This window comes from Bombina bombina, chromosome 7 (assembly GCF_027579735.1).
Source record: "Bombina bombina isolate aBomBom1 chromosome 7, aBomBom1.pri, whole genome shotgun sequence".
In the NCBI taxonomy this organism is placed as follows: Eukaryota; Metazoa; Chordata; class Amphibia; order Anura; family Bombinatoridae; genus Bombina; species Bombina bombina.
This window is the reverse complement of record NC_069505.1, coordinates 574,351,902-574,364,199: the sequence shown is the minus strand read 5'-3', so window position 1 is coordinate 574,364,199 and position 12,298 is coordinate 574,351,902. Positions and strand designations below refer to the sequence as shown.

The 12,298-nt window shown below is 34.9% G+C and overlaps 1 protein-coding gene across 1 annotated transcript; it reads right to left on the bottom strand.

Moving 5' to 3' along the window:
* Positions 1-491: 491 nt before the first annotated feature.
* On the bottom strand, positions 492-10,034 carry ZBTB12 (zinc finger and BTB domain containing 12). The gene is made up of 2 exons (XM_053721980.1): positions 9,978-10,034; positions 492-2,652 (listed from the first exon to the last, which is right to left on the bottom strand). Exon 2 carries the CDS (start codon positions 2,251-2,253, stop codon positions 871-873), a length of 1,383 nt encoding a protein of 460 aa, XP_053577955.1. The 5' UTR covers positions 2,254-2,652; positions 9,978-10,034; the 3' UTR covers positions 492-870.
* Positions 10,035-12,298: the final 2,264 nt, after the last annotated feature.

Here is a 12,298-nt window from a genome sequence, read left to right as displayed (position 1 = left end):
GATAATATAAGTAAATTTGAAAGTTGTTTAAAATTGTATGCTCTATCCAAATCATTTCATGTCCCTTTAAAGGGACAGTCTACTGCAGAATGTTTATTGTTTAAAAATATAGATAACCCCTTTATTACCCATTCCCTAGATTTGCATAACTAACACTGTTATATTAATATACTTTTTACCTGTGATTACCTTGTATCTAAGCCTCTGCAGACTGCCCCCTTATCAAAGTTCTTTTGACAGACTTGCATTTTAGCCAATCAATGCTGACTTATAAGCACAATGTTATGTGGAATTTAGAAAAGCAACACTTTTTCAATTAAATTATAGGAAAAGAGAACAAAATGATAAATTAACTACACATAATTAAACTTTTTATATTACAGTCTCGAAATGTTTAATATCCCTTTAAATCACTCACAATTATTGGTAAAAGAAAACATAATATTCTTAATTACCAAAAAAACTCAGGCAAAAACAAACAAAAAAATCTATAAATCTCAAAACATAGCCTTTTATTAAGGTACGAGTAAGAGTCTGAAATTAACTGCATATTGAAGAGAAACAGAAAAAAGGGAGATTGAGAGGATGGAAGAAGGGAGGTAGTCATGTTTGTAACCTAAGAAACATTATCTGAAACCATAAATTCTGTTGGTTCTAACAATATATCCCTACACAAGTAAAAACTACCACCTGGTAAGGATGAGACAACAGAAAGATCATTAAAAGCTCATTGATATAGTGAAACATAGATCACAGATCTGTTACATCAATAAAATTTAATGTAAAATGTTCAAAAATAAAACCATCAAGTTCTGCATGTGTCTGTCTTCCAAGTGGGGTTAGTCTTCTCTATCTACAGTTTTTTTTTTCTCATCCCACCACAACATTGATTTCTGCCACGCTAGCCTGTATGACATTTTCTGCTGTGGTCTTTCCATGTTGTTCCTTGAGGTGGCGTCTTATGGCTGGTTTGTGGGCAAATCTCACGTCACAGTAGGAGCAGCGGTAGGGTCTTTCTCCGCTGTGTAAGTTGAGGTGATCATGAAGGGTGGACTTCTGGGTGAAGGACTTGCCACACACCTGACAGGAGTGCGACTTAACACCTCGGTGTACGTTCATATGTCGGTTGAGATTGCTGCTGTGGTTAAACTGTTTACCACACCGTGGGCACATGAAGACAAAATGCTGTGCCCGCATGTGGAAGACCAATTTTTCCACCCCTTGAAAGACCTCCTCACACTTACTGCATCTTACAGATTTTCTATTTCCTGAACGCCCATCTCCGATAAGCATTGCTGCTTCTGTTGCTCCGATTCCTCCGATTCCAGAAATAATGTTTCTTGACATTCCACTAACCGTCATAGTGCTCTGGCATCTATTTCCTCCATCCAAAACTTCTTCATCTTCTTCTTCATGATAACTGCTAGGGATGATCAGTACTCCCTCACCACCCTCAACTTCTTCACTGTAGATGGCTTTCATGACCCCTCCATGTTGTATGCCCCCCTCGTTAATTTCTCCTCCTTCCACAGTAGAGTTCACCAAAGCCTCTTCGGGCTGTGCCATAGAGCTTTTTTCCTCTCCTCCTTTACCCCATGAGCACCCATTCTTTACTACCCCTCCACTCATACCAGTCTCCACTTTCACTATACAAACATCTGAAGATGTTCCTTCTTCTTCCTCGTCATCATCGTCATCTTCCTCCTCCTCTGCCATCATCAGCATTTCCTCTTCACTTTCCTCCTCTGCTTTTGGCTCAGATTTGAGTGACCTCCAGCTCTCAGATGGGCGCATCTGGCGTAGACTTGTTGATGTCGGAGAACCACGGGACCCCATAACTTTGTTTAAGTCCCTCAATCCAATTTTAGGTTCAATAAACTGAGAAAGAGCTTGACGACACTTCTCCACAACGTGTTCCATTTGCAGGTAGCTGGCAGCGGTAAGATAGTTTACAATATCCCTTATGGAGAACTCCAGAAGACCTGTGTAGCAGGAAAGAAGAAGGTCTGTAACCACTTTAGGACCATGCATAAGGGAAACCTGCAGCTCAGAACTTGGGTTCAGCAGAAATTGGTCTCTCAGAAATGGGGAGCAGGCGGCCAGAACCACACGGTGTCCTCTGAACTTTAGACCATCAGAAAGAACTGTCACATCGCAGAACCTTTCTTCTGAACGTAGCTGGTTCATGCTGCGGAGAGTAGCTGCCTCATGACCAGGGAGCTGGAAACGCAAGAGATCTGTGGCTGAAGCCATTTTTTAATCTGTTAACTGCAACAAGTTGCTGACTTCAAATGCTAAGATCACAGATTTTGGAAAGTTCTTAAATAGGGGGTCACAATGTTTCTAATTCTAAATATGAATTTAGCAGATAACACAATGATTAAAGTAGGATTTAGTAAAATGTTTGTAGACTTCTGTTGTAAATATTTTAGCTGGCATAGAATGGTTTTGTCTGGGATGACGTTCTTATGTAGCGAAGAGGTCTCTTGGCCTTCTTGAAAAACGTAAAGTAGATTTAATTCAGGGAAAGGAAAAGCTCTGTTTTTTTTATGAAAGCCTCAGTGGAATATGCAGTTTACATTGATGAGATCAAGGTGTCTTTCTCTACGTATATCCTTGTGCAACCATTTCTTCATGCAATCTCTGTTAGGCCTAATAAGAAAGCAAAAAACAAAGGATTGTTTTATTTTGAACAATATCACTGTAACAAAAAATAAAACAGATAAGATGAGAAACCCATACAGATTATATATTGCCCCCCCCCACAGAACCAGCAGAGTCAAACTATACTAATATTTTATGTATATCATGACATGTGAGAACTCTGCAACACAAATTGTGAAACAAATGTTTATTTTTAAATACAATTTTAATAAATAATAGAGTCTATATGTGGTTTATTTGTCTCTGTAAATTCTACAGCCAATAGAATAAAGGGTTATTCATACCAGGTGATCACTATTACCACAGTGATCTCTTGGCTATTAAAATAAATATATTGGCTTTATTTTAAAGAGGGGCTTCTGGGATGTAAAAAAAGAGTTCATGGGGGTTTCTAGGCTTTTCTGATGGCCTGTTATAAATGCCTAGACACAGGGCATGAAAAATCCGGGAGCCTGGAAGACAATGGCTCCTAGAATTTTACATCCGACTACTAACTTTTTGGGTTATTTGCCATTTATCTAAATACTACTGTCTGGATCCAAAATATTTTCACTGGCTCCTACATTTTAAACAGATTTGTTGACCCCTGGCCTTAAGATTCCCTTATTGAAAAGAAAAAATTTTTTTTTTAATTTTATATTTATTTTTGCCTTTCAAACAGTGGGTTCTGGGGTTTAAGGGGGCTGTGATTGAAGGGTTTGAATATTTATCCCCTCATCATTTAGATTGTGGATAGTAAAGCAGCTTTGCAATATATTTTCTATATTTGATTCACGCCCCTTTTTTGGGGGGTTTTTCCCATTCTAAGAATTGGAAGTTCACATGGCAGGCATTACATGCGTGGCCCCTACCACATATCTGTCCCTAATTATCTTCATCAGAGATAAGAACCTGCAAAACAATGGATATTTTGCTAACAAAATGGCATTGGCTAGCTAGTTAGTCTACCGAATTAACCAAGTTCTAATTGGCTCTTCTGAATAAAACAAGTAGCAGGTAAAGTCTAACCATTGTTAACTGTGTTAATGTATTCACCAAAGGTTTACACAATGCTGATATGTTAATCTATTGCAAGATAACAGAAAAGTCTTGTAATTACAAGGTGATTTATGTCCATTTAAATAACTTATGACAGTGTGTTATGCAGATGGGAATTTATATATATATATATATAAATGTGTATATATATATATATATATATATAAAAATGTGTGTGTGTGTGTGTGTATATACAGGTGGCCCTCGTTTTACAACGGTTCAATTTACACCGTTTCAGAATAACAACCTTTTTTTACAGTCATGTGACTGCTATTGAAAAGCATTGAGAAGCAGTGCATTTATTAAAATAGCCAGTAAGTGGAGCTGTCCGCTTGTGTTGCAACAAAGCCAAGCAAGCTGAAATTAATCAGTTTAACCAGACCTGAGCTATCGAGCAGATTTCAAAGGAACAAGATCTTCCTGTCTATAAATCAGTCCAGATTGAAATGCATAGAAAGAACTGTTTGCAGAAAAATGCAAGTGAAGTCTGTGTTGTTGATTATTTTATTAGGTTTATAATGCTGTTTAGCAAATGTTTTTGTTCATTTAACTTAGTTTAATTATATATTCTGTGTTGTGTGATTATTTTATTAGCTTTATAATGCTGTTTAGCATTTAAAGTCTTCATTTCAAAGCTTTAAAAATAATGTATTAGGTGTTACTTATGACAATTTTGAGAGGGGCCTGGAACCTATCTCCCTCACTTCCCAATGACTTACATTATAAACTGGGTTTCAATTTACAACGGTTTCAATTTACAACCATTCCTTCTGGAACCTAACCCCGGCGTAAACTGAGGGCTACTTGTATATATATATATATATATATATATTTTATATATATATATATATATATATATATATATATATATAAATGTGTGTGTGTATATATATATGAGCAACTAAACACTGTATTACAAACAGTCTGCATACAAAATAATTTTTTAAGAAGTACTTAAATTGTTGTTTTAGCTAAATTTGCATTGTTTTGCAAAGCCCCTTATCTCATCTGCTGGGGCCAATTAGGGACAGATGTAAATAAACAAAAATAAGATTAGATTCTGGTTAGTATTCAGAGTTTTTAAGCACCATTAAAGGGACAGTATACACTCATTTTCATATAACTGCATGTAATAGACACTACTATAAAGAATAAGATGCACAGATACTGATATAAAAATCCAGTATAAAATGGTTTAAAAACTTACTTAGAAGCTTTCAGTTTAACTCTGTTGAAAAGGTAGTTGGAAAGCCCACTGCAAGTGGCAAATAAGACACTCCCCCCCTCCCCCTTATTTTGCATATGAAAAGACCCTTTACACAAACAGGAGCAAGCTGGAGAAGGTAGCTGACGGTATTCAAATAAAACTTTGGGGCTTGGTTAGGAGTCTGAAAATCAGAGCAATGTTATTTAAAAATAAGCAAAACTATACATTTTTAAAAAAAACAAACTTTATGGGCTTTATAAATAGATCATCTACAAAACATTTATGCAAAGAAAAAATAAGTGTATAATGGCCCTTTAAATACAGTAAAATTGCATAATTAGCAAGTACATAATAGAAAAACTATGCAATACAGGTACAAATGACCAAATCCAGAATTCAAAAATCCAAACTTTTTCATTTTAATTTAATTAATATATATTTTTTTTAAATTACAATTTTCCCAGCCTGTATATTACACTCTTCTCTGTCCTGTGTTTGGTTTTTGTCCTCTAAAATGCAAATAATTTATTTAAAACAACAAAGATTACCTTTCTGATTACAGTATTGTATTATCTTTCTGAGGGTACTATGTACATTAAAATGATATAAAACTGCCTTTACGTTGCATATATAAACTGTATTATGACTAGGGATGAGTGAATATTTTGCAACATTCGAAAAATGAAACAAATTTAACACATTTGTTCTTGGTTTCGAATTTCGAATGTTTTCGCATTTTTTCTTTCATGAGTCAGATAGAGCATGACATTTTAAGCAACTTTCTAATTTACTCCTATTATCATTTTTTCTTCGTTCTCTTACTATCTTTATTTAAAAGGCAGGAATTTAAATCTTAGCTTGCTTATTGGTAGCTGACATTTAGCCACCAATAAACAAGCATAACCCAGGTTCTCAACCAAAAATGGTCCGGCTCCTATGCATCACATTCCTGCTTTTTAAATAAAGATAGCAAGAGAATTAAGAAAAAGTGATAATAGGAGTAAATTAGAAAGTTGCTTAAAATTGCATGCTCTATCTGAATCATGAAAGCTAAAATTTGGGTTTAGTGACCCTTTAATAGTATTTCTAATGCTGTCTTTAAATATAATATTGAAATTATGTAATATTCGAAATGGGAAAATGTGAATCGATCAATTTGTATCTATTATGTATCAATTTACTAAATTCCCTAGCACATAAACTATTGAACTTCTGAACAGTTAAATCGAATATTGCATTCAAAATTTTGAATGTGGTTATTCAGTCTAATTATGAACATTCGAAAACTGGAAATAACATTCGTTTATCAACATTCAATTATCCAAAACGAACATGGCAGCTCTCATTGTTTTATAGACACTAAAACGTTACACTTATTTTGTCAATATTTAAACGACTAATGAAACTTTAAAAAATACATCTACAGGTTATTCTCAGACTAATCTTTTATTTAAGGGCATCATTCTATCTAGCAATTATTAAAGGGACATTATACACTTGTTTTTTTTTTGCATAAATGTTTTGTAGATGATCTATTTATATAGCCTATACAGTTGTTGTTTTTTTAAAATGTACAGTTTTGCTTATTTTTAAATAACATTGCACTGATTTTCAGACTCCTAACCAAGCCCCAAAGTTTTAGGAGAATACCGACGTATACCTACTCCAGCTTGCTCCTGTTTATGTATAGGGTCTTTTTATATGCAAAGGAAGGGGAGTGTCTGCTATTTCCCACTTGCAGTGGGTGTTCCAGCTAACCTTTTAAACAGAGCTAAACTGGAAGCTTCTAAGTAAGTTTTTAAACGGTTTTATACTGGAATTTTATATCAGTATCTGTGCATATTATTCTTTATAGTAGTGCCTATTACATGCAGTTGTATGGAAATTGGTATATACTGTCCCTTTATGTATTTAACGTCCCTTTATTGTGCAGTTCCATGTGCATTTCTGGCAACTTTAATATTAAATAATGTCAGCCGTAAGGGCTATATAATAGAAATCTCACTAAGGTTATTTCACTACAAGAATGATTCAATCTAGACACTATTTTATTCTATGGAACCCATTCACTAAAGCTTATACACCTCTCCATATGTTAGTGAATTAGTTTCATAAAGCTATAAAAAGACTGCAGAGAGAGGAGAGTATGTACACAGGGGCGGTGCTACCATAGGTGCAGCAAGTGCAATGGCACCAGGGACCAAGTGCTGGAGCGGCCCATAGCTGCCAGTCTATACATAGACATGTGCCTATGCGGTCATTATCTGTGTAATACAGTGCAGCGTATAGTGTAATTAAGTATAGTGTATAGATATTCTGTCATTATAAAGCACAGCTTATTCACCAAAGTATATACATGCGCATTATATTCATACAAACTTATCAGGCAGGGATGGGTGAATATCTTGCGACATTCGAAAAATGAAACAAATTTTAACACATTTGTTCGTTCGTTTCGAATTTTGAATGTTTGTACAACATTCTAACATTTTTTTAATGTAAAAGTATTGGGTGTAATGTAATATTTGATTTGGATTTTTCTAATAATTCAATTCAAATTATGCAATATTTGAATTATAAAAATGTAAATCTATATATTTGTAATAGTATTTCTAATGCTTTCTTTAAATGTTATATTGGAATTATGCAATATTCAAAATAGAAACATTCAAATTAATATATTTGTATCTATTATGTATCAGTTTACTAAATTCCCTACCACATGACCTATTGAACTTCTGGATAGTATTTGTTAAATCGAATGTTACTTTCGACATTTCGAATATGGATAATTGATCTAATTATAAAAACAAAAGTAACAATCGAAAGCTGGAAATAACATTCAATTACGGAATTGAAATGGATTTTCATTCTTATCAACATTCGGTTGTCCAAAACGAATGTCCACAGGACTATTTGTTCTACCAAACGAATTACACTTACAGCACATTCGCCCATCCTTATTATCGGCGTATAGTGTATAGAAAATCACTTAATTATACAGCACAGTGTGCTCAATGTCAGTGTATAAATAATCAGTATTATTATAAAGTGCGGCATGCTAATTATCAATGTGTGTGTGTATGTGAGTCTGTGTGTATATACTGTATGTATATATATATATATAATTGCTTATTACTGAGTTACCTTTAGGGTGAGGGGCGCTAAAATAATTTTTGCTCTAGGAACCTCTATTGAGTAGGTCCGCTACTGTCTATAAAGAATTTGTTGTGACTCTGATACATAATACAAAACTGAGCTTCTTTTTTTGATTTGTAATGGGACATACAATATATAATTATGTGTATGTGTGTAAGCAATATTCTCCATAAAAAAATGTTGCCAGCTGTGTGGCTTCAGGAAGTAGCCAGGTCAGGGTAGTGTAATACTTTACAATATTGTAACATATACTGTTATGTATACATGTTGATTAAGCTATCCAAAGTGCAAATTCATTGCATAATTTAACATAAATTGATTTATTAAAGTGATGGTAAACTTTACATGTTTTAAAATCAGTAATTTACTTTTTAACCCCTTGAGTGCTAATGACAGCTCTGAGCCGTCACAGAGTTTCCCACTCTGGTGCTAATGACGGCTCAGAGCCATCACTAGCACTCTCCCACCTTGAGGGAGATCTGAGGGCTCCCACCCGCTCTTACCCCGGCGATCGGGCCTGCATAGTGACAGGCATCACCCGGGCTTCACGTTATGTGCAGTGACGTCACACGCAATAACGTGATGACGTCACATCGCAACTTTATTTATACTTAACAATGTTAAGTATAGGAGCAGGGGGCATGCTGCTTTGAAGCCTGTATCTAAGGCATCTAAGCAGCTACAGACCCCCAAGACCCACCATTGGAAAGGTAATCGTCTAAACTTTCCAACAGTGTAAGTCTTGGGGATCTAAAAAAATAATAAAAAAAGTTAAGAAAATTTTGTTCAATAAATACAAAAATATAAAAAACCTTAAAAAATCTTAGCACCCAGGTGGGAAACGGCTTCTAGCCGTGCCATTCTAGTACCTCATGCTCTGGCCGCTCACTTCAAAACTCTTTTTTTTTTGTGAGCTAATATTTTGAACTGTTCTCCAGATTTTAACTTAATCTGGGTGGTCAGTAAAATCTACACACACTCCCACATAACACACACACAACACACACTTACACACACACTTACATACACACTTACATGCACACACGCTTACACACACAGTTACATGTACACACACTTACACGCACACACACTTACACACACAGTTACACGTACACACATTTACACACACACTTACACACACAGTTACACGTACACACATACACTTACACACACACACTTACACACACTTACACACACACACTTACACTTACACACACTTACACTTACACACACACTTACACGTACACACACTTACACACACACTTACACACACAGTTACACGTACACACATACACTTACACACACACACTTACACACACTTACACACACACACTTACACTTACACACACTTACACTTACACACACTTACACACACAGTTACACGTACACACATACACTTACACACACACACTTACACACACTTACACTTACACACAGTTACACGCACACACACTTACACACACACACACTTACACACACAGTTACACGTACACACACACACATACTAATAATTGTATGCCACTGTTAAGTCACCGATTACACAATTAAATCTCTCAGTACAGTTGCCTAGTTTGTCTGCTAATAAATCATATATACTGGGTGTCTAGGTCAGCAAGTAAGGGTTTAACAGCAGCAATTTGTAAGGTAGTGAGAAGGTTAACAGAGAGTGACGCTGTAGGACATCTGTAATGTAAAAAGGATTAAAAGCAATGACAATTTGAAGAGAGAAACAACCAGTTGAAAGGGGCGGGAGAGAAACTTCTAGGAAAAGCAGAGCCCCCCTTATTCTCACCCCCCCTTTTGTTCCTCGTTTTATCTCATTCTCCCTTTTGCACAATATTCCCTTTTCCCTCAACCCCTCTAATTAACTTATGTTCCCTATTTCCTTAAAGACATAGCCATACATTACCTAAATTGATCCAAACAGAAACCAGTACAGATCTCCTCCCCTTCCTCTTCCTCTCTGTCCTCCCCTACACCCCCCTCTCCCTCTCCTCTATCAACTATACCATAAAGTGGCAATGCCACATGCAGGCAGGGGACACACAGAGAGAGGAGGGGGGTTAAATAAACTTTATTGGTAAAGACAATGGATACAGTGCATTTGTAACAACAACACAAATCCCAGTGCAGCACCACAGACAAAACCAGAAAAACGTGTTTGCCCATTTCAAGGAAAATTCACAAGAGAAAGATTTATATACAGTAATAAAGTTTATTTAAAATATTTTATAATGTACATTGGTTTATAATAACATAGTTTATATTTTGGAGAGTTTAATCAATTAAGCATTTTATTATTTAAAGGGACAGTCTACACTAAAAATGTTATTGTTTAAAAAGATAAAGCCTTTACTTCACATTACCCAGCTTTGCACAAACAACATTGTTATATTCATATACTTTATAACATTTAAACCTCAAAATTTCTGCCTGTTTCTAAGCCACTACAGACAGCCTCTTATCACATACTTTTTATTAGCTTTTCACAGCAAGACACTGATAAACCATGTGAGCCATTTAGATTACATTGTGCTCTCTCCTGTGGGTTGTGCATGATGCTGCACTAATTGGCTAAAATGCAAGTCAATAGATAATAAATAAAAAGTCCTGTGATCAGGGGGCTGTCAGAAGATGCTTAGATACAAGGTAATCACAGAGGTAAAAAGTAAATTAATATAGCTGTGTTGGTTATGCAAACCTGGGGAATGGGTAATAAAGGGATTATCTATCTTTTAAAACAATAACAATTATATTGTAGTTGTCACTTTATACATATATCATGTAGTAATAGTATTATTATTTTATTATTATTATAATTATTGGTATTATTATTCTTACATATTTAATTTTTACATATTATGTTTCAACCTGTTTCTATGAACTTATTGAGCAAAATAAAAGCTTTTGAAATAATAACAAAGCACAATATAAAATGAAAATAGTACATCAGATAGATTGAAAGAGAATTAAAAAACCCCAAATTTGTTTACTACTAGAGATAGGCGAATGTTTTGCAACTTTCGAAAAATAAAACAAATTTAAGCACATTTGTTAATTTAAAATTTTGCATGTTTATACAACATTCTAACATTCGTTTTAGGCCGTTACAGCGTTCTATTCTGTCCTAACCGCGCTGGGCTTTAGCGCCCTTAGAACGGAATAGAACGTCCAAGCCGTTTGGCTGTCCTGAAGCCAACGGCGCTCCTGGATGGGATCGCGGTCTGGAGGGTGTACCTAGCATCATAGGGACGCCCCCTGACCCAATCCCATCATTGAAATCTTCAATCGCGTGCATGATTGCAGGATTTCAATATAGACAAGTTGACCCTGTCATTAAAGGGTTAATGTAATAGTATTTCCGATGTAGGCAAGTTGACCGTGTCATTAAAGGGTTAATGTAATAGTATTTATAATGATTTGTTTAAATGTAATATTCAAATTATGTAATATTCTAAATAGAAACATTCAAATTGATATATTTGTATCTATTATGTATCACTTTACTAAATTCCCTACCACATGAACTATTGAACTTCTGAATAGTATTAAATCGAATGTTACATTCAAAATTTAGAATGTGGACATTTGATCTAATTTAAACATTCAAAATCGAAAGTGACTTTCGAAAACTGTAAATAGCATTCGATTATAGAATATTTAAGAATATTCGCTCTTATCAACATTCGATTATGTAAATCAAATTACTACAATAACATTTGAATATAAACACATTCACCCATCCCTACTTTCAACAATACATTGCCTTAGAAAAAAAATCCTAGTGCCAGCAAAGACATTAAAGGGACATTAAACCCAAAAAAATTCTTTCATGATTCAGACAGAGAATACAATTTTAAACAACATTCCAATTTACTTCTATTATCTAACTTGCTTCATTCTTTAGATATCATTTGTTTAAGAAATAGCAATGCACACGGGTGAGCCAATCACATGAGGCATCTATGTACAGCCACCAATCAGAAGCTATTGAGCCTATCTAGATGTGCTTTTCAGGAAACAATATCAAGAGAACAAAGCAAATTAGATAATAGAAGTAAGTTAGAAAAATGTTTAAAATGGTATTCTCTATCTGAATCATGAAAGAAAAAAATTGGGTTTCATGTCTCTTTAACCCCTTAATGACCGGACCATTTTTCAGTTTTCTTACCCTTAATGACAATGGCTATTTTTACATTTCTGCAGTGTTTGTGTTTAGCTGTAATTTTC

Coding starts and splice junctions, on each gene's coding strand:
- ZBTB12 (XM_053721980.1), bottom strand. CDS start 2,253: ATGGCTTCAGCCACAGATCTCTTGCGTTTCCAGCTCCCTGGTCATGAG.